We start from the raw sequence: 23,426 nt of genomic DNA on the forward strand, positions 1-23,426 counted from the left end.
TCAGGGGCTCTTGAATTTTATTTTCTTTATTTTATCCATTTATACTGTTCCATTTAATAATTAGTTAACATTATCATTTTTCCTAAGACCCACATTCACCAGTGTGATCATCAAATCCTGAGACCTGAAATCTTTCATTTTTATATAATGGCTACAAAATAAAATAACTGCAGTGTACAACATTGCACACACACAGAAACAGACTAGTACAGTAATTGCACATGAGAAAATACCTTTGGCTTCATTCTAATTGCATAATTTTAATAAAACAAGGCACATTTTATTACATTACATTTTATATTACATATTACATTACATTTCCTTTTGTTATATTACAGTGTTGCATGTTCATTCTGCTCTATGTTGGTCACAAGATCCTTTGTGTCACTAATTCCAGGAACTGCATCACCATTAAAATACAAATTATTCTCAAAGCTGTCATTTGTTGGCAAGCAAGTCTTTCTTCTTTTGTAGAAGAGATATCCTGCAAGGCCGCTTCCAACGAGGATGATGATACCAACAATAACAATAACTCCTGTTTTGCTGTGGTTTAGGGCGGAAGCCTTCTCATCTTTCGTCATTGCTGAAAACAAATAGGAAGAAATCAAGAGAATGCTACAGAAGTCTTTATCTGATTGCTGGAAGCAAGTTCTTTAGAATGCATGATCTTTTAAGAAAAAAGGGTTTGTTTCAATGTAATGAGAAGAAAAGGCAGCAACATAAAATAACTTTATTTTAAATCACTAATATTGCATGCTATATCACAATTTTTTTTTAAATCTACATTTGGAGATGCAACCAAATAGACTGTATTGTGTATTATTAGGAAAGAGTGTCATCCTAGGAAACAGGCATAGTACTCAGCTACATCAGAAAATTTAAGAGACAAAATATAGAATAGAATTTTTTTAGTTGATGATCTTATGTGGGACTAGTTTTTTCTGCTTGAAAGACAATATTCTTACCCATTGTAGGTATTTCAGCTGCAGGCATTTCCGATGCTGGTGGCATTTCAGTTGCTGGAACTTGAAAACATTAAAAAATAATTATATTTTAGGATATTATTTATTTCTACATTATTTTTATATTTTGGAACATATTGAAAATCATGCTCAGATAAATATATGGTAATACAAACCACTCAATACTGAAAACTCTTTATTAGTTCATACAAAATTATATACACCTAAGGCATAGCACAATGGTCTAGTGTGTTCTGGTCTCATATGCAGCTATTTACACAAACTAGCAAAAAAAAAAAAAAAAGCTCCATGAAGACTGATCCAGACATGAGAATGAAACCAAAAGAAAATCTATACAGCATCTTGAGGATAGACATGGTCAAACATAATCCTCAATATAATTAAGAATTCTTCTAGTACTTGTTAGATGAACCTAGAAAGTGTAATAAATTTGGTTTTCCAATAGACATTCATGGCTTACTTACTGGCTCACTTGAAATCACTCATGAATATCACAGAACCCTAGCAAGTATCACATCTGAACTAAAAGTTTTGTAGCTCATTTAAATTTTAACATCAGGGCCATGAAATCTGTCTTGCTGAGTAAATAGGCCATCATTTAAGAGGAAGGTACTTATTTTGCCATGTGGATACAAAATCAGTTTATTATTAAATCTCAAATCAATGCACCTGAAAAAGGTGAGCTCAGGAATTTAAATTATTTTTACCAGTCCCCACTTCCATCTTTTCCAGTGTTACCCAGTGACAGAATAGAGAGTGTGGGCATCACTGTGCAACACAAAGATGTTTCCTCTGAATATTAGGAAACACTTTTTCACTGTGAGGGTGACTGAGCACTGGCATAGGCTGCCCAGGGGGGTTGTGAATTTCCATCCTTGGATTGTCACTAGCCCTTATAAGAAGTCCCTCTCCAGATGTCTTATGAACCCCCTTTAGGTGCTCTAAGGTCTCCCTAGAGTCTTGTCTTCTCCAGACTGACCATCTCCTCACTTATGAAATTAAGTTAGATAGTTTGTGGAACAGACCTGCTACAGAACTCTCAAATTACTGTGGTAAAAATTAGCTCAACAAATGAAATGGAAAACATCTACTCTATCGGAAGACTTCTGTCATGTTTTTGTGTTACAGTCTCCTCAGAAAACAGCAAACATAGACAGCAACAGCCAGTGCAACTCGGTAAAACCATGCTTCTAATGCTCCATTTATTGCTCTGTAGCTATAACAGTTTATTTCCATTCTGCACATGAAGCACTGTCACAGTTCTGAAAAGCTATGCCAAGAAAAGCTGCATTTCTATGAAGGAAGCTGCATTCAATGTAGGACTAGATTGTGTCCTGATTTGGGGTGAGTGACTATATAATCCTTGCATTGACACTGGAATTAGGTTGAATCTACAGATTAGTGGACTAGACTGGCTAAAGCTAATCCTAGAAAATGTAACTAGCTTTCATCTACTTCAGCTCTTTGGTCAGCATCAAAACAGGTGAATACCAGTAGCAGCACAAATAATTGAACTGAATGGTCAAAAGGGAGCAGCGGCGATTTATTTTAACACTCGGTACCCATGTCTATGAATTTTTGTCAATGACAGTACGAAAAGATTGATAAATGGACTGTGAAAGGGTGGATATACTGAGATGTTGCAGTACTTCCTGTAAAAGACACAGTCATCATTACAAGCATTTGAGTAAGTAAGAATAATTTTGCATGAGAACAAATTTACAGAAAGGATAGCAAAATTTCTTTCATTTCCAGTATTGTAGAGGAAGTCAGTATATTGCAGCTACACATTTCAACCTTCTTAGGAAGCATAAGTAAGAGATTTTGATATTGCAGTATATGCTGAAAGAAATTATTATGATGACTTTTAGGAATACATATACACTAGATGTTTCTACTGTCAAATTTGCACATTCATTTATTTCAGGACACCTTCAGTTTAGCACATTCAAACTATGCTATTTGCTTTGCTTTTCAGTCATTCATTTTTTCACAACAGGAGGACACAGACAAAAGATCCCAAGCTGTTAAATAAGTCACGCTTCATAAATACTCAATTAATAGAAACACTACATCATACTCAGAAAACACGTGCTCATGAGACTGGCAGAGGGAAATAAACAACGGCTACTCCATGGGCAGGGCAGAGGGGATACCCTGAGGAATATGTTTGCATATAGCTGAAACAGATTTGTGTATGCAAGGCATAGTCCTCACATTATGATTTCTCAACAATTGCTGCTAGAAAACAGGCAAACTTGTCAAGCGTATACGCTAGGTACAGCTATGAACAGTCTTTTAAAAGCAATTCTTAAGGGACTTGACTACTGCCCAGAACTACTTTCTGACAAGAGTCATTCTATCTTTTTTTTGGCATGGAAATATGCATCCTTTGGCATTTATAAAAACTCAGAACATCCAGCTGAAATGCATTGTGTGTAACGGCCATCTACTAATACTAGCTTACAGAGAGCACAATCCACACATAAAACAAATTCATAAATGCAGCACTTACTTTTTGGCTTTTTACAAATATATCCTTTGTAGGAAGAGCAATAGAAATTATTCCAATAGCCAGAGTCTGCATACATTTCAACACAGTGCTCATTTTGCTGAGAAGAAGGTTCTCCTGCATTCCAGTTGACAAAATTCACCGCACTGCCATCTAGCCACAACCATAGTCCTAATTAAAAAAACATTGAATATGGTGATTTCCATACTTTCACATGCTCCATAATTATTGGCTTCCTGAGAAATTTACTTGTCACCACTTCTGGAGACAGACCACTAAACTATTTACTTCTGACACAACATGTTGCCCCTAAGTTTTTATGTAAATGATATAATATCAATTTTTGGAAATGGCAGACAAATCTGGCTTGTGGTATTGCAAAACAAGACAGTTCCAAGAAGAATCTCCCACAAGTGATAGCAATGGTGCAGTGTCAATTATTTATTCCATTTATAGAAATAAGTGATGTTAAAATATAACTTCATTTCACCAGAATGCTCTTTATTTCAATAATTTGTAGGAAGGTTTTGTGTTACTTTTTTCAAATCCCACATTGAAGTCTTTCTAGGTCCAATTTTATTTCATTAGTTTTCCAGTTTCTACTCATTTCCACAAGTTTTACACAGACAATTTTCCTTTTTATAGATCTCCTTCCAAAATCTTGTGATCACTGTTGCTCAGCTATGCTTGGGACTTTCTGCTTCTTCCTTCCGGTTCCTTTTTTCTTTCTTTCTTTTAATAGTGCTATTTATTTAGAATAAATGTACTCCTTGTGACTGTAAGTTGTACTCAAGCAAATTCTTAGACTCAGCATGAAAATTGTATTTTGATTTTTATAAGATTCTACATATTTTGCATTTGCTTTGGTTTTGTTTTTTTTTTATAATTCCTGATGCCCTTTGTGTGAGAACATGGCAACTGAATACAATCTGGATACACAAAAAGGTATGAAATTTAGCTATGCAGTTATGCTGAAATTGCTGTAATCACTATCTGGAGCGATAATGAGAAGCTGAAGAAGTCTTGTGTTTATGATCACTGTGAGATATGTGCTGCTCTACACTGCTCTAGAACCACTTTAAGAAATGCTTTTTGTGTCAACTGACCCATGAGTGACTCACATGAGCTCAGCTTTCCTCTCTGTGTCATGCATATAAATGACTACCCTCGAATTCTTTCCTTTACCAAAAATTTTCACTATTCCTGGTCAAGATTCATGTAATGTAATTGAAAAGTTGTCTTATCCCTAAGAAGTTTGTCATTCAAGTGCTTAAGTAGGCAGTTGTAAAAATCTTCCAAAACTCAAGAAAACTCCACCTCAAGCCACCTGAACTATTTTGCAACCCTGCCACTGACAGTTATACTGGCATTTTTTACCTGTACAGTACAAGACTGTACTTTAAAGTCTACCATAAGGATAGAAATATCTAATTGAATATTAATTGCATTAATGTGAAAGCAATAATCATCAAATATAGGATTTAATTAAAGCAGCCTCTTGCTTATTCTGTCTTGCTTTATCTTCCTTATTACAGAATTGTAATGTGAAGTATTCAACACTCATGTCAAAAAAGCTTGCAGTAATTATTCACTTAAAAAAAAAAAAAAGACATTAAAAGTAGAGAAAGTACCATCCACATTTCTGTACATTCCTGTCCAAAATGTTGATGTTTTGCCTTCAAGTGGTTCAAGGTTGTAGGTCAAAAAGTTGGCTTCAGCTGTGTCTTCAACTGAGACCAAAGAGGCACCTGGAAGACACAGAGAAATAAGTTCTCTTAGAGATGTTTCACAGGGGAAAACAAACATTCTCATTGTCCTGTCAACAAACTGCTTCAACAAAATGCTTCAACCTGAGTATCAGAAAGGAGAGGGGGAATCTTCTCACCCAGTACCAGACTACATTTGCCATGGGTTTCACTGGTAGTTTCTTGTTGACCGCATAACAATATATACTTCCAGTGAAGACAGAAGACAAAGCTATAATAAATTCTGCTGGAGAGTGAATGAGATCTCTGCATAATCTGATGGGAGACCAGACACCTATGTCACATTGCCACCAGTGCCATAAACAACAATGCTACAGACATGTGAAGTCCATGATAATCAATCTTCATCCCTTTCCTGAAGAAGGAAGTTGCGAGAATGAAATTGCACAACAGCCCTAGATTACTCATATATTATCCAGACTAAACAGCTTTCACTCCAGTGGTATAAAACTGTAGTAATCAAGTGAGAAATTAGATCAAGAATACAAAAGATACAAATTCTATTAAGCTTTAGTGACTGGTATGGATGAAGCTGTTTATCTGCTATCAGGGTCAAAGTACAAGATTTCCATTTTCATGAGCTTCACTCCAGGCCACACAGCTCCTCTCATGCCTGGTCCCACATGCATGAGACAGTGCAGTCCATAGGTTTTCCATTTCCTCCCAAATTGAGGCAATAACTGGATGCAACTGTCTTGTCCAACATTTAGACCATCCTTGAACTCACAAAAACACATAACACATGTTCAGCTTTCCACAGTTAGGAAAACAAGTAGGTTTTGTTACTTGATACTTTTGATACTTGTTTTAGAAAAAGTAGGATACTTACCTAGTCGAAGGCATTCTAAAGATGCCTGGGCCCAGTTTTTTGAAGATGAAGATTCAATGTAGTAGCAATGACCTCGGAAGGGGATCCAAGATCTGTGTCCTTCTGACTCAGGACATTTTCCTGGAAGCTGAGGGGGCTCAGTGGGAGCTTGAACTGATTAAAAATAGTTAAAAAAACCCCATGTGACTACTTCCTTACATTCACTGCCTTTTGAGTTTTGCAGTTTTTGGCATTGCAAGTTTATTCAATAGGAGAATAAATACCAGACTAGTGTGAGTCTTAGCTTTGCAAAATTTGTCTAACACCATTGATATAAAGTGATAGCTATTCACAGTCACACTAGCTCTTTCTTACTATGTGCTTGCTGTAACTTTAAAGTAACCCAATTCAACCTAGGTAAATTATAATGATTTAATCTCTTTAGCTCTGGAAATAAACCCCAGCATTTCTAATGAGATGTTTACTAAATTGCAATGGTCAGATTCCAAGTTCTTACCATCAGACTTTTTGCAAACAGAGAAGTAACTTTCATTGCAGAATCCTGTCTTCCAGACTCCAGTAATGTCAAGATAGACACAGCCTAGTTTTTGCTTTGGCTCCCCTTCAGCCCATTTTGTGTATTTCATTCTCCAGTTATCAATCCATTCATAACGCCCATTGGTCTAAGGAAAAAAAAAAAATCAGCTGGAATGATTAAACTCTACCAGTCTACTCTGTCTAGATAGTACTTCGTGCTAAAAAGATTGGGGCTTTTCTTAGAAACCAATAAATACAAATGGTGAAAACTTTGACATTATTGTTGTGACAAACAGATATTTATTGAGACATACAGCAGTGCAACAAGTACTTCTCAGCAAAAGGAAATGCAAAGTGACATTGAGTTAAAGTTTAACTTAACAATACCTTTAATTTGGGTCTAATAACAATTTCATTTAAAATAAATTGTGGGAGTGAAATTCTGATGACTAATTTTTACACTAGCTCTTTTCCCAGAAGTTTCAATACATGTAGATTATTTTAACTCGAAATACACTTAAATCTGTAATCATTTCCCACCAAAGCTGGTTGACTCAATATTTTTTCCTGCTGATTAATGTTAGAAGCATATTTTGATTTTTGGGAAGTGATGTGCTATGTTCATATATTTGGTGGGTTTTTTTCATTTGCTCAGCCAAATGGAGTGTGTGGGACAAGAGTCTGTGCCAAGAAGAAGATATTTTATTTAAATATGCAGAAAGTATTAAAATACCAAACAACTGAGAAAGGGGAGACAAATACAATTAAACTAGGTGAACTAATTAATTATTTTGCTAGCTATCCTCAAAAATGTTAAAATATTCATAGTAGTAGCACCTTCTTATACTTCTCAAAATTAGGTATTGTTATTAAAATAGATGTTTTCATCTGTAAATTTTAAAATATTAGGATTTTATATCACATATATATAACACTTATACCTGAAATATATAAAGAGATATTCCAAGATGCTAGACTAAAATGCCTTATTTGGAAGTGCACAGAGTGGAATATCATAGAAAAAGTGTGAAAAGCATATGCAATATATACAATTTAATCAGATTAACAGAAGAGGATGGATTCCTCTGACAGCACAAAGAAGCATTTAGGCCTGAGATACAAGCAAATCAGCCAAAGTAAAGAGAGATAAGACTTTTCAGTTCCTGACTTGTCCCTGAGAAAGGCAGCATCATGTTCAATTATTTAATGTTCTTACCACATTACTGTTAAGACCAATCCACACAGGCACTCCATACTTCAATATCTTCAGCCACAGGAATGAATGACTGTAGGGGTCCAAGACACTGGAAAGGTCAAATTGATTTTGTTTGCAGTTTTTCCGTGCATCCTCCCATGTCATTTTTGTGTGGATGAACAAGTAACTACTATTTCCATAACGGATGATGTTGGATGGGGATGAAGTTGAAGAAGGCAGAAATTCAGTGTCTGTAAAATAAAGGATGAAAAAAGACCCATACACTTGTTCAGAAGGGGAGTGTGATTTCACTGTGGTTGCAAACAGAACTAAACAAAAGTCTTCCTTATTTCATATTCCCTGGTTTATAATCAGTATGGGTAAGATGCACTATGCTTTAAGCCAGCAACAGTAGTAAAATTCAATTACAAAGCTGTAGAAAGGAAAAGATCTGCTTAAAGCAAATTCTGATAAAGAGTAAAGAAGCATTCTGTATAATCATCAAGAATAGTATTACTGAAATTACTTAGGATTAGGACATGATTTTTTCATAAAATCTTTTTTCATCAAATGAAATGGTTTGCAGAAACTGTTTGGTTTCCCACAGATTTTTTTCCAAGAAACAAAATTGTCACAACAGACCAGTCCTTAAAAATTACTCAGATACTTAAACAGATGATAGATTTAAATATTTTTAATCTTTTTTGGAGGCAAGTTTTCTTAAGTTCAGTGAAGACGGGTTACAGTCTTATTCCAGACAGTTTATGATACATGCACAAACCAGTCTTTTCCATAACATGTTTTGAAAGCCAATGCACTCAGAAAATTAAAAAAACTGTGGAACAAATGTCATATCAAGGGTCATACTAGACACAAAGATGCAGATACAAATTCCAGCTCAGGAAAATAGCAACACAGCATTTGCTGGGAAGGGTCAGATGAGAACAGTGACTAACTGGACTTCTGACACACTTGACTATTTGATCCTTTTCTTCCTGCCTGAAGAACACTTTGTGCTTTTATCTTTATTGGAAGCAAAATCATGTTTAAACCCACAAATTTAAGCAATTTCCTGGGGATGGGGGTGGGGGGGGGGGGGTGTGAAGAAGCAGAAAAGGGTTTGGTTTCAACTAACAAGAGAATTACCTGCATTAATTTGGCATATATATCCTCTGCTGTTATCACAGCTCTGATCAGCCCATTTCCCTGCTTCCTTAACAGATTTGTTTTTCATGGCAACACAATCAGCCTCGAGGCAAAGAGATACAACACCAGTTAAAAATAGCTAGAATAAGCAAATATGAAACTTCTGACCCCCATTTTCATCTTCAGACACAAGTAATGCTGTAATTTTAGTCTCGTATCTTTGTAACATTTAAGAGCACAAGTCCTAAGTTACACAAGTCATGTGGAATTTCTATTCCTCTTACACTTCACAAGTTTCTTTGTTATTTTCCATTGCACTACATTGGGGTGAGTAAGAGGATCAGAGAAATTCTAGTATTCTCAATCCCCAGGCATACAGCATGGAGAGGAGTCACAGACAATTTAAAGAGAAATTAGATCAATCATTGCAGAAAAGACTGGATAACTTCGCCCCAGAAATAAAACAGAACCCTTAAAGTGCAATGCAACAATTTATTTTTTCAGGCTGTAATAGAACACACAGCAAAGTTCGAGCAGCTCCTGCCCAAAGGCAGCCACTGCTCTGTCAGTACCAGCCTTACTGTGACATTTCAGCTTCTCTGACATGGACACAATAGCTAGAAATTAGGTTAGCACATATTAAATAAACAGTGATTAGTGCAAAAGCCTGCAGGGTTACAAGTGGCTTTGTGCAATGAAACATGCATATTTATTTTATTGTTTACTTGTTTGGTTTTTTTTCTGTTCACGAGAAGATGTTCAGATAATTACTTCATTATTGGGTGAAAACCATTTGGATTTAAATCTTTCGAACTGAATAGTTGCATAGTAATTTTTACTACCTATGATAATATTTTTTCTAAGACCAAGTAGACTCAAAAACAAATATAAAATTTATGAAAAAGGGACTTTATAAGTTGTCACACAAGACTTCATAAAATCCTATTATTCCACATAAAAAGAGAGAAATTTTTTGAAGTAGTATTTTTAAGATATTTTCCTTTAGAACTCCAAATTCTACCTAATTCTCTTCCTCCTTTAGAGATAAGAAGTTCACAGATGCTCCTTTCAAAGCAACAGAAAAGGATATTATACATAAAAATCAAATTTCTACATTAAAATGTCATTCAAGGAAAATAGCACTATAAAGTGCTGTAATTCCAGAGTACACACACACGACCAGAGAGAGAGGAACTCTGTGACCCATCAGATCAGTTTGCTTGACAGAGAAATAGAGAAAATTATTTTCTGGTGGTTCAGGGTTTTTTCCCTTGCAAAAATTGAATGGCTGTCTTTTTATAGAGTCATGTCCTTTCTGCAACTGTGACCAGCAGAATTTGCTTATGTAAGACACCTGCTTTAGGGGAATGGTTGTAAATGCCCCCTTGCAAACTACATGCCAGTTGGGAAGCCTGCCAAGTTCCAGCACAGCTGTCACCAGAGGACTGGGAGGATGTTCTCATTGTTGCGCTTTTGGGAAAATGCCACGGGTCAGGAGAATCACTGCCCTCTTTACGCAGCCCGTGAGAGAACACAGGCTGAACACAAAAGCTGTGTAGTCTTCACAAACTGAAAACTGAAACAAGTCTTCATATGAGCACTCCACAGATCCTGTCACCAGCTGATACAGCAACTGCACAAGGGCTCAAAAGAATTCACTCTACCTGGATTTATATCCAGCATGCATACAAGTATGAAAGTAGTAAATCAAGCAGTGACATACCTGAAATCCCCACAAATACATGAATTCAATCTTAGGCAAGGTGGGTATTGGTCTTTTTTCCCTAGTATAACAAGTGATAGGACAAGAGGAAATGGCCCAAAGTTGATACAACAAGATCGGATATTAGGAAAAAAATTATTACCAGAAGAGTTTTCAGGCATTGGAACAGGCTGCCTAGGGAAAAGTGCTTATGTCACCATCCCTGGAGGCATTTAAAAGATATGTAGATACAGCAATGGACATGGTTTAGTGGTGGCCTTGGCAGTGCTGTATTAATGGTTGAACTAAATAATCTTAGAAGACTTTCTCAACCTAAATGATTCTATAAAATCAAATTTCAGTGAACAATTTATGATTGCTGTTTACCTGGCCGCTATACGCATATAAACCCATGTGTCCCGACGGGAAGCCTTTGGCCCAGTTTGTAAAGTAAACCCCTGTTCCATCTGTCCAGAGGAACCTCATTTCATGATTTATATCATTTAATCCAATCCATGTCTCAGTGGCAAAATCTTTTAAATGGAAGGTAAGGAAAGCTAGAATAAAAAAAAGAAAATAAAAAGGCAAATAATTTTAATATAGGACAGTTGAAATATTTGGCCTCACTGAGATAGGTGATATTAAATACTTTTTTTGAAATACAGAACACTTCACTGCTGATAACACAAGCAGGTGAGATGAAAAGGAGATGAACGTTGAGTTTGATGAATGGGGAAGTAGATACATGACTGTGGCTTTGGGCAAAATACTTCATCTAAGTATCTAAGCTGGTACTGGAATGAACCCCAAAACCATGATAGAAATTGTTTTTATAACATCCCAAGATGCTTTTGAATCCTAGTTCAAGACATGGACGGCTGTGGGGATCACACACATTTTTGATAATCCCACAAGAGAGGTTACCCCCCAGTGACAACAGCACCACTGAGCTCCTGCCATTTGTGTATCTGTGTAAGCAGTGCTGCTCCAGGACCATGAGAGTGTTTCCTCCCTCCCTAGGCAGCTGGGCAACAGCCTGCACTGCCTTGGCAGGGAGCAAAATACACAAGAAATGTGCTTCAAATGAGACTTAACAGAACCATTAAAAACAAGCAAATCAATTATCACTGCTTTGCACAGTCCAGGTGGGTGCTGATGTGTCGTAGCTAAGGTGGCAAGCTCACAAATATAGCAGGCTAGGTCAGCTGATATTCATCCATTATGAACCATATTCAATCTACTAATCCCTGATAACATCAAATGTGGTGATAAAATGAATATACCATGCTTTTTGCCAAATCCTGCAGTCATGGCTATGAATGTTTTTTCCTCTGAAAAGAATATATTAATTTCTGCCTGCTCTGTTAATCATTCACCTTCCTTCAGCTGTTTTAAATACATGCAGATTACTTCTCCAGGAATAAAACATGTAGGGTTTTTTGCCAAACATTAGAATTGCTGTTCTGCCAGAAACTGTAACAGGAACTCAGGCCTTTATGCCTGCACTTCCCTTCAATGATAATAGTTTTGTGCTAATAGCTCCATTCCTCATTTCTCTTTTACCTAGAGTTCAAGTCCTGTGCATGAATTAACCACTGCAGAAATTATGTAGAATAAGAATATTACTGTTTGAAAAATGAAAGTTTGATTCTTCAGCTCTTCACAAGTGGAAAACATAATTAGTACTAAGTTCTTATCAGCAGTTTAAATTAAAACTATTTAATTGCTCAGACTTCAATCCATGGTTTTACAATAGTTGAGTTTTCAATGTGCTCTCTTGAGTTCACAGGCAGCATGTGTTTTGCAGCATTTGTTTTTCATCACATTCACATGTGAGGCAAAACAGAATGCCTAGAAAAAAGATCTATTTATCAAAGTCAGTCTAACATCTGTAAAGGTCTTCCCCTGTTCTTAGTTTGGACATGTGCCTCGTTTATTCAAGCATGGGGCAGCTTCCCCCCTGTAATCCCCCTGAGGCACAGATGCAGCCCTTGAGTTCATTGCAATAAGCTCCTCTGGTGAAAAGAGTGACACTTGTGTGAAGAGCTCTAGGTATTTGTTGAGCACTCAAGCCTGTTTCAAGTTGCCCACAGGCAAGTTCTCATCCTAAAGGTGTTCTACTTGATTTAATAAGAAAGCCACACAGCAAGTTAATGCCACCTAGTGAAATCATATTGTTTGAAATGGAAAGTGCAGCGTCCAGCTGACATCATGTGCAAGCAGAAAAAAACCCTACTTTGGCTGCCAGGACAATATACACGTATACATATCTCTGAGCCAACACTAAAATTTGGTAGATTCAAGTGAAGACCTCATTGTAGATTTCTAAAAATTATATGTTTTGGAACAAAAATCAAATATGCAATCATTATTCAAATCTGTTCACATTCAGACAAAAACCCCAGCCAGCCTGTAAGGATTAAATGTCATCTCATCTAGTTGCTACAAAACTGTGCACAGTACCTTGCACTTGTTCATTAGGGATTGAGGCCAAGTTTCCTCCCAAATTCATGCAAGCTGTTCGTGCAGCATGCCAAGTAACACGTTCCTCTTCTGTAGATCCAAATATTTTGTAACACTAAAATATGAACAAATTCTCTATATATTATCTTCACTTCAATATCCCTCAATTGATAACCACTGTTTTAAACAGAGCAGGATGGAAAAAAAAGACAGTAAAATAATGCATTTATCTGCAAAAATATATTCAACTTTCAATGAGCTTTTGTGTTGACCCTAGTTCTATATAAAATTAGAAGTCTCACTAAAGTGTTTTGCTCAACAACTAGATTTGATCTGAAATCCCTATAAAATAAGCAAATCCTGACTTTTCTATAGACAGCTAAGAGTACTAAGTTATGAATGACTGATTTTAGTCTGCTTGATTATTAATTTTATTCTACAACACATACCATGTTAGTAAAATTAAAGACGACAAAAATGTAGTCAATAAAAAGGATTATGGTTTGGTTTCAAAACACCAAGATCAAGGCATCAATACTTTAGGAATTCTGACTAAATGTGTATCAAAACATTTGAAGAGCTGACTAGAGAATTGTCTTTCATCAACTGCAACTGAATTTGCTTCATTAGAAGCATCAGAAAAACACTTTTCCTGCAAAACAATGGACAGGCTAACAAAGAAAAGCGTGCATGTGTCATAGCTCTCTGCATTAAAATAACATTCTGTTTTAATGGGAAAGAGTATGATTTAAAAATTCCCTTGTTTTCTATTTAATGCTTTGCCAAACATCCAGCATAGACCGTATTTGTTATGGTACCTTGTTACGAAAAGAAAGCCAAGTTGGACGACATCCTCTTGGACTTGAAAATGTTGTTGGAGGAACAGTTGAATTAATGGAACTGTTGTGCCTTTCACATATGTAGGGATTTGGATAGCCACAGTTTATATCATTCCAAAATCCTGGGTGTAAGATAAATGGGGAACTGTATGACACCACATCTCAAGTTGGTTAATGGAAATCCATTTCACTCATTCTCATATACAGTGCTTTTAGTTGAAAGATAAGATCAAAGCTGTCTCTCAGTTTATTATCATTCAATATCAGTGTCTGGGAAAAATATGTCACTTTATACACACTGTAATTACAGAATATTAGAAGCTTTGTAGAACCAGGTAGTAGAAATTTCATAGTGACACATTAGATCAATTTTAATAAAAAATATAAACCAGCAATCACAACCGTAGACCTCTGGCCACAGAACTCTCTCAGATCTTCCCCATGTTAGGCTTCAGGTAAGCACAAGAGTACAAAACTATTAAGTCCTGTAAGTAATACTATGGTCTACCTAAATAACTTTTTGTAAAAGAGGAAAAAAAAACCAAAAACCGGAAGAATGTTTTTCTTCTGTGAAGCATCCTATGTTTTGACAAAAACACACAAATAATGAAATTCATGAAACAACATAAACTCACCTAAATTCTTATACATAACAACACAGTTTTCATCATTATTTGCAAAGTTAGGTTCATGTGGTGCCCATGCCAAATAATTCACTGGAGTGCCATCCATCCAGCTTTAGAAAAACAATGCAACAAAATGCTTCTTTAACATAAAATAGAACTTCTTCCATGTTAAAAAAGTGACTTTTTAATATGCTTAATACAGCTGCTCATAGTAAAATGTACAAGGTTTTTCGACCAAAATTGCCTCTTTACTAGTTGCACTAAACTTACTCTTTGCTAAAAGACATACAACGTAAAATACAAACATGAAAAGCTAAACATCCATGTAGATTAGGCAATGAAGAACAAAACTGTAAGAGGGAAAATTATTAGGACACATCTTTCTAGTGGTCTGCAAGTGACAGAGGTGCCCAGGCTCATCCTTCAGTCACATGCACAAGGTACTTAAAAATATATTCATCCCAGGGTCCCTATGAAACCAGCAAGGCAGAAACACCTCATTTTCAGAGGCTCACCAGACATCCTAATCATCCTCTAGAGGTCCCTCATTATTACTGTGGGCTACAGGGAGAGCTGAACTACTAGGCATCTTTCCAGGCACTTCAAACACAGACTGAACTGAATCCAGGCCTAAATAAACATCACATGTCAAAATCAATATGGTGCTGCATTCAGAAAAGCTGGCAGAAAATGCGCTTGACCTCACAGTGCAACAGCTATCATTGTCCTAGAAAAAGAAAATAGGTTTCATTTGTTCCTTTATTAGAGTCTGTTCTCAACAGTTAAGGAGGGGTATAAGAATATTTTTACCTACAAAGAGCCCTTACAGCTAGAACATCTACTTATATTTTCAGTATAAATCATATAATAAAGGAAACGAGAATTCCTGAATAAAAATTCAAAATACATTAGCTGCAGTGTAATTTTTTGTCTAGCTTTGAGCGAATTTTATTTAGGAAAACTGCAGCATTTCTTCTCGATAATCTACAGCTAAATTAAGATGTAATTAAATCACTTGAGAATACAATCATTTTTAAATTATGATTAAAAACTGGGTATGACCTACCTTGTACGTTGGTCAACACTCAGTTGTAAACCAATGAAATATGCATCCTCTTTGCCATTTTTCAACATCTAGAATGCAAACATTAAAATTGGTCAAATGCCCTCTATTGTCATATAAACCTATTATGTTGCTGACGAGTAATATACCTCTAACTGACAGAGGATATGAACCGGATATATTCTCTAGCTACAACATGTAAGTTAAAGCAGCTCACAGCTGACAGTCCACAGTCAAACTTCACCATCAGCCAGAAGGTGTGGTCACTGTATCAACACTTCTCACATTTTACTTGAAAGCCACTGAAATCAGCCCAGGATATGTTCTATGTAGTTCAAATATAACTTTTAAGCATATTCCTGATTAAAAATAAGTTGACCTCAGCCAGCATACAAAGCAAACAATTCCAATTATATAGGAAATAGGATTTCAAAGCTCTTTCTCATGGCATAATCCATGTCCCAGTTTCTTCTCTCTCCATAAATATATTCTCACAAGAAGGAGACAAAAATGCAAACTTGAGGACCAAAAAGAGACTGCTAGGTAGAGTATAGCCCAGATAAACAGATAAGATCTAAATCCAATGTTCTGAGTGTTGCATGTAAGACAATTGCTGCTTTGATCCACTACTTCAGATATCCTACACAATCATAACTCATCAGTGAAATATTTTTGCTAAAATGAAGCCACAGATCCCTTAAAAGTTAGCATTAATTTGTTCATCATACTAATTTGGCTTAGTGTAACTGCAACTTCACTATTAAAACTTGTAGGAAGAACACCATGGTGAAAAGGATCTGTGCCCATGCTCACTTGTTTTGGATGGTTTATTCCCTAGTATTAATGATTTTTCTTACATATCGCCAGAGGAACTTTCTTTCGCTTTCACTGTCAATGACAGAAAGATCTCCGAAGTTCTTTTTGCAGAACTCACGACCCTCTTCCATAGGAACGGTCTCCGTGCTGAAATAGTACTGTTTGTCTTCGTGTATAATCCATCCATCCTCAGTAGTCACGTATTCTGTAAGATAATTGCCAAGCTAACTATTCTGCTCCTGAGATACAAGAGTCCTCTTTAATAAAATTTTAATGCTTTTGAACACACACACACACAGATGCACAAAGAGCAATAGCAGTAACACCTACCAGGTGTAGGAGATTCTGTTGGTTCAGGCTTCACACTTGCCCCTGTGAGAAAAAAATATTTATTATGATTGTATACTTTCTGTCTGAAGAGAAGATATTTACTGGGACTGACAGGCATGTTTTAATACTGACATTGACTTTCATGGTTAGCCATGGATTTAACACCAAAATGCAGAATGAACTAAATAACCTAAACCTTTTATTTTTGGGTAAAATATTCGTAAAATATTCGTACGTAAATACGTAGTCTTGTTCCCTGAGGCTATTCCTTACATGTAAAGTATTATAAATACCTTGAACTTTACCTGAATCAAGTAAATTTTTTACTAATTGAGAGCAGTAAACCTTATGTCCCAAAGAATTAACTCTGTTAAGAAAGTTGCCCTGGATCTCCATCTCTCTCTCTTCCCCTGGCCATAAATACTTGAATTCTGACTTAAACCAGAGATAGCAGGAATGCAGGCTGGGTTATCATCTGATGGGGTGCCCTAAACTACTATAGGATGAGGTTCTTTTCATCTTTCTTTGGCTGAGAGCAACTTCTACCTTGCTCTTACAAATTTTCCTAGATGAAAAATCTCGCTGGAAAAGATCTCAAGAAATTAAGTGGTCCTTAATGAAAAGGAAAACTTTAGACTAAAGAATTCCCAGTTATTTTTGCTATGGCATCATGGAGATGGGATCATTAGTATCTCAGGAAAGGAATTTATTATACAGAAAAACTCTGTCAGTTTAGGCTTACCAATTAGTTTTGTACCAAAATGTAATCTCACTAGCACTGAAATTCATTAAGAAAATCTATGCCTAAGAAATTCTCTTATCAATAAAAGGCAGAGATTATATTTATTGTCAATAAACTAATGCAAGATCGTTATTTTGCTCCTCTCTGTCCTACTATAAGAATGCATCAAAACACTTAAATGCCTTGCCCTTTCTAAAAAGCTCAAATTTAGATAGATGCAATGCTAGGGAAACTCAAACGTTCCCTAAATTATAAATATTTGTCTTGATATCTTCAGTAAATAAAAAGCATCCAAACACATATTTCATGAGAATTTACCAAGTAATCAACATGTGAATATAGAAATAAAGTATCTTGAAACCGGGCTCCATCCTCAAACTACACATTCTTATCAAACAAAACAGCACCTGAGGCAAGTGAAGGAGGGAACAATTCTTATAAAGAGGTTTTGAATTTTTTTCTTTTTTTACAATTAAGGTAAAAGTCAACCAAGAATATCTTCTTATTACACTAATACACAGGAGTGAGCAATACCTTTTCTTATTTGGCAAATCCATCCATACATATAATCACAGTGCCTGTCATTCCAAAGCAGGCTGGAATCACCACTGATCTCTGTACAAAGTTCAACTCCTTGATAATTATTAGGTTCTCCAAAGCCCCAATTTTCATACCTCACCTATGACAGAAGAAGTTTTGTGAAGATTCTGTTATATGGAAATAAAGTAAGGAGAGAGGGAGGAGACAGCATCAAAGCACAGACCTACAAATTGTTCCCATTGTCAGGTTAAAAACTGAGGAGGAAACGAGAATCCTCCTGTGCAAATGCTGACATTTCAAACTTTTTTTCAGATTGTGAAAGGATTGCAGTTTAGGTAACAGTTGGTTTTGTGCACACTTGGAAGAAAATAAACATTTTTTATGGGACCTAAATTCTTTAAAATACATTCAATAACAATGTTGGGGTATGCTACATCTTGATATTAAACTAACTAAATATACAATATGAGTAGAACAGGATATTATTAAGATGTAATAAAAATGTTGTCATTTGCCTCAGAAAAAGTATTACTGCTATTCTAATTTTCCTATATAAAATCTGGTTTCAGGTTTCTCTACTCTAAATCCCCATCAATATATCTTGGCCAACCTTGCATCAAATACACCTGCATCTCCAAAATCACTTTCATTTCTACAGTTTTATACCTTCGTTTAAAGTGCAGTAAGTCAAACTGGCATTAAAAAAGTGTCTTCATCTCCATGGAATGTAAGCCGTTGCAGATAATGAGCAAAGAAAAGAACAACTAAAGAAGTTAGTTGTTTTTTACACACAAAAAAATTACTCGCATTCCTAAGAATATCCTTTTAGTCCAAAATATTCTTTTAGTCCTTTCAGCCAAAAATATCAAGCCATGAAATTGCTATTTATTAGCTTTCCTAAAGAGTGCACAATACAGAGGCTTATGATTAAGCATAAAAACATACAGAAACACATACACTACACATAAATAGGAAATACAGGGAATGCAAAATAACAGCTGTGGAAAATTAAATTACTCACTGGAGATCCATCACTCCAAGCAAAGCCATCATCAGGATTCAAGTAATATAAACCCATCCAGAAAGTCTGGTGGAAATAGCCATTGTTTCTGAAAAAAAATAAAAACAAACAAACAAAAATAAAATACTAATACTATTAAAGGCATTGCAATATTTTTAACAATCACTTACTACAGTTAAGAGTTCTCTAAGGATAACGTATAACGTAATGCTGTCAAAAACAATAAAAACCAAGGTGGAAATAAATAAAATTGCGGCTGTTTCTAGCTGTTATCATTATGCGTTAACTCAGATTGAAATACAGATCAAGAAAATTACCAGATACAACTCCTGTACATAAAGTGGCTTGATACCTTTGTATAATGGTTCACTGGCTACTGTTGCTCCATTTCTCAGCTCCTCATTTTCTCTGTAAAGGCACTTACAGCTTTCAAACAGAGAGTTACTTTCTGCATTTGAGTCACATTTTAAAAATATCACCTTAAACTAATTCTTGTCTGCAAGCAAACACACTTTACTGGTTAATCTGAATGTATTCAGCTAATTTGTGGCAAAGATGCATCTGAGACTTCATCCTTACTGTAAGTACACAACTGGGACTCTAGTATGGTCATAGCATTTTGCAGGGCTGTGATGCTTCAGTCTTGCTTCTTGGTTAGCCAGGGATGTACAAGATTCTTGAGCCTGGTTTGTTCTGGTCATATTGCAAGTGTTATCTTTTCACTGTGTTTAGAAATCTCACCCCTTTTTTTTCCAGTTCAGGGACTTACCTTATTTACCTTCCTTATGTAAGAAAAAAAATAATCTGAAGTTGCCTCTGATATTATTAGTTCATAAAAGTTACAAAAAAATCAACATATTATCTAGATTTATTAAACTGTTACCATTTTTGTACACTTACATGAAAACAACTGGCATCTGTAGTAATTTTAGTATATCAACAACTCCACAGTAAATAGCTTTACTTCAGATGATGAATATTGCCTTAACAAGACATCTTGCCAATGCCCTTTCAGCACCAGCTTTTGAGGCTATTACTGCTACTCATCAACTACTTTGTCAGCTCTATGCTTTTGCTGTGTGTTTGACAAAGACAGGGATTGCAGACTAGCTCATACAGAAGCAAAGGCTTAAACAGCTAATGTGGAGTATTTCAGAAGGCTCTGGTGGTGGCTGAAGTGTCCTGCTGGCCCTGCAGATACTCACGCGATGGAGCGCCATATCACGTACTGCTCCTCCTTGCCATTAATGGAGGCCAGATCTCCTCCTATGGACCGGCAGAACGCCTGCGACTCCAGCCACGTCTTCTTGTGCTCTGCTCTGGAAAAAGGCTAAAGAGACCATTTTGCCATGAGACAAAACCGACCATATAGAACACAAGATCAAGAAATATTAGCTACCCAAAAGCAATTGATTTACAATTATAGTCTGTTGTCATCTTAATGTAAAAGTTCTATATTGTTGTCTCCTTATCACAAAAGTTTCATACCTTCTTGGTGTTTTCTCATGGGCTGCTCCTCAGAGCACTAACTCTTTCTTCCTCGCACAGTAGCCAACTAACTCCAGTTCCCTTCTCAACCAGTCAACCTACTCTTTTATAGCACTCTTCTTCTCATTGGTCACAGATGTGGCCTGCTAAAGTCAGGCCTGTTCCTAATCTTAGATAATGGGCCCAGCTGCAACTCCTTAGGGGTGAAATTACTTTCTACACTATATTTTCTTATATTCTATGCCCCCACAATATTCTGTGGGGATTACAGAAACACGGAGTACAGGGCTTAGGAGTGTTCTCCACTGTGAAACACAGGCTTGGAATGAACTCTTTAAGTCAGTTAGCGCACTGCATTGCTGATAGGAGTGTCTACTGCAAGACAACAACCAGACCACAAACCAGAACTGGAATTTAAGAACAAAAGGTCAAACCTGAAGATTAGTCTTTAAAAGAATAAACAAAACCATGAGCATTTTAGTAGAAAGGAAGAAAACTTCTACATATAATCTGGAAAAAAAGATTATGAAACAATAGGACATACATATGCCAATTTTTATTGGGATCACAGAATATTCTGAGTTGTAAAAGACCCATAGGGACCATCAAGTCCAACTCTTAAGTGAATGGCCCATGATGGGATCAAACCTGCAACCTTGGTATTATAAGCACTATGCTCTGGCAAACTGAGCTAATCACGCGTATGTGAAGCAAATAGCAACTCCCTTAATGCAGAAATAACCAGCATACTTACTTTGAAACAGAAGCTAATACGATTGCTTGAGTCCCAGCCTTCTGGACACCGGGGAGTAGGAGTTGTTGTGGGAACGGGGGGAAGTGTCACTCCTTCTGCCCACACTTTGCATATGAACTTTGCCTTTTCTTCACATTTTATTACATCCCATAATCCACCTGCTATTCCAGTCCTCATGGCAACACAGCCTGGCTTTCTTCCTGATTGTAAACAAGAATGCACAAAATGCCATTTAGGGTGTTATAAGTTAGAAAATTTCATATTCTATCCTGGCAGAAATTAAGTCATTGTACAGAGTCAAAAATGTTTCTAATGTTGGAGCAGGTCCCCAGGAGGACCATAAAAATTATCAGAAGGCTGGAACACCTCTCCTATAAAGAGAGGCTTAGGGAGTGGGGTTGTTCAGCCTGGAGAACACAAAACTGCAGGGAAACATTACCTTGGCTACTAACTATCTAAAGAGTGCTTATAAGGTGAAGACTTTTTTGCCAGAGCTTATAGTTACAGAACAAGAGACAATCATTTTTAAATGAAAGAAGGTAGATTCAGATTGGGCATAAAGAATGATTTTATTATTATTATTATTATGAATGTAGTGAGTAAGTGGAAGAGGTTCCCTGAAGAAGTTGCAGATGCCTCATTCATGAAAGATATCAAGGTCAGGTTGAGCCTAGTGAAAGATGTCCATGGCAGCAGGTGGGGACTAAGTGATCTTGAAATGTTCCTTCAACACAAACCATTCTGTGATTCTATGATTCTAATTCATGAAGGAAAAAAAAAGGCAAAAAAGTCTGTAGTTGATCCAGTCTGAATTATGCCTCAGACCAAATCACCTGCAGTGGCTGACTAGATCATAACCTTAGACCCAAGAAATTCTTCCCTAAAACTAAATTTCGTTAGAGCTAGTTTCTCAATTTTTTTCTCATTTGACTAGAAATTTTCAAGAACTAACTAGGTATATATAAGCCTACATAACCTTACCACTTCAACTGACAAATTCAAATTTATCAAATCAGCAATTAGGTACTGAAATTAAACAGAATCAGAGGACCTCCTGAAAGGCATATGCAACATACCAGAACTTCATACACCAATAACCATGATCCCTTTCTCATGTGATCATGTCAGATTAAATGATCTCCTACTGTTAAATTTGGGCCCTGTTGTCCTACCTTACAATCCCCTTTTGTCTAGGACTCAGAGATGCTTCATGCATGCTGATATCCCATGCACTCAGAACGTGCAGCAAACAAGTGTGCTATGAGATATGGCTGAGCAGGCAGCACTTGCAAGGAGGGTCACTAGGCCTGCAGAGATTGCTCCTCCAGAGCAGTACAGGCACAGACTTCCCCTGAACAGTTGCAAATCAGAAATTTGATCTCAATGAAAAGTTTCTTCCCAAACTCATACTAAAAACTCATTTCAGCACTAGACAGGAACTTCCCAGCCACACTGGATTCTTGGGGAGAGCAGCCTGATGTATTTCAAAGCCATTGGCCATTATATCATCATGAGAGAGCTAAGGAAAAATCTTCAGGCAGTGAGCAATTTATTTCGGGTCTTGAACTAATTAAACAGCACAGAGTCATACCTACCAGGCATTTCAGAATTCCAGTGTGTAAATAAGACAGATTCACCATTAGACCACTTGAACGTTCCCTTTTCTTCTACATCTGAAAGTCCTATCCAAAAGTATCTTTCTGTTTTCAGCCCAACCAGGCTAGTCAGATAGGCTTGTTCATATCTGTTAAAAAGAAATCAGTCAATAAATTAATACTGTTAAATTTATTCTTTAAAGTTGCAGAAGGCGTGTTATTTTCTCAGAATTAGAGCTGCACCTTCTTGCATAGCTTGAAAGGATTTTGTTTAGCAAATAATATAACAAAACCATTATATAATAGATATTTTGTAAGCTTCAATTTCAGAGTATTTTGCTTTTTCTCAGATGCCCAGTGAATAAGATGGTCTAATCTTGGACTGACAGGAAATTGATAGTAAAGAAGAAACCTGACATGCCTTATGTTTTATACCACTTTTTTGTGAGTTTCTAGTACTCTTGTATTTTTTTACTTCTTGCTTCAAACAAATCCAAAAC

The 23,426-nt window shown here is 36.3% G+C and overlaps 1 protein-coding gene across 1 annotated transcript in view; it reads right to left on the reverse strand.

Moving 5' to 3' along the window:
- The window catches only part of LOC119695309 (macrophage mannose receptor 1-like), a 52,076-nt gene continuing 28,650 nt past the window's right edge, over positions 1-23,426 (reverse strand). The window contains exons 11-30 of the mRNA XM_038123537.1: positions 22,927-23,075; positions 21,332-21,531; positions 20,295-20,419; positions 19,090-19,177; positions 18,063-18,207; positions 16,787-16,828; positions 16,498-16,661; positions 15,644-15,711; positions 14,587-14,687; positions 13,931-14,073; positions 13,113-13,227; positions 11,037-11,206; positions 8,948-9,050; positions 7,823-8,052; positions 6,587-6,752; positions 6,091-6,243; positions 5,127-5,243; positions 3,499-3,666; positions 966-1,025; positions 1-583 (exon numbers count right to left, since the gene is read on the reverse strand). Coding sequence (XP_037979465.1) covers positions 333-583; positions 966-1,025; positions 3,499-3,666; positions 5,127-5,243; positions 6,091-6,243; positions 6,587-6,752; positions 7,823-8,052; positions 8,948-9,050; positions 11,037-11,206; positions 13,113-13,227; positions 13,931-14,073; positions 14,587-14,687; positions 15,644-15,711; positions 16,498-16,661; positions 16,787-16,828; positions 18,063-18,207; positions 19,090-19,177; positions 20,295-20,419; positions 21,332-21,531; positions 22,927-23,075 — 2,758 coding nt within the window. The 3' untranslated portion in view covers positions 1-332. The remainder of the gene's footprint in view (positions 584-965; positions 1,026-3,498; positions 3,667-5,126; positions 5,244-6,090; positions 6,244-6,586; positions 6,753-7,822; positions 8,053-8,947; positions 9,051-11,036; positions 11,207-13,112; positions 13,228-13,930; positions 14,074-14,586; positions 14,688-15,643; positions 15,712-16,497; positions 16,662-16,786; positions 16,829-18,062; positions 18,208-19,089; positions 19,178-20,294; positions 20,420-21,331; positions 21,532-22,926; positions 23,076-23,426) is intronic.

This window comes from Motacilla alba, chromosome 2 (assembly GCF_015832195.1).
Source record: "Motacilla alba alba isolate MOTALB_02 chromosome 2, Motacilla_alba_V1.0_pri, whole genome shotgun sequence".
Lineage (NCBI taxonomy): Eukaryota > Metazoa > Chordata > Aves > Passeriformes > Motacillidae > Motacilla > Motacilla alba.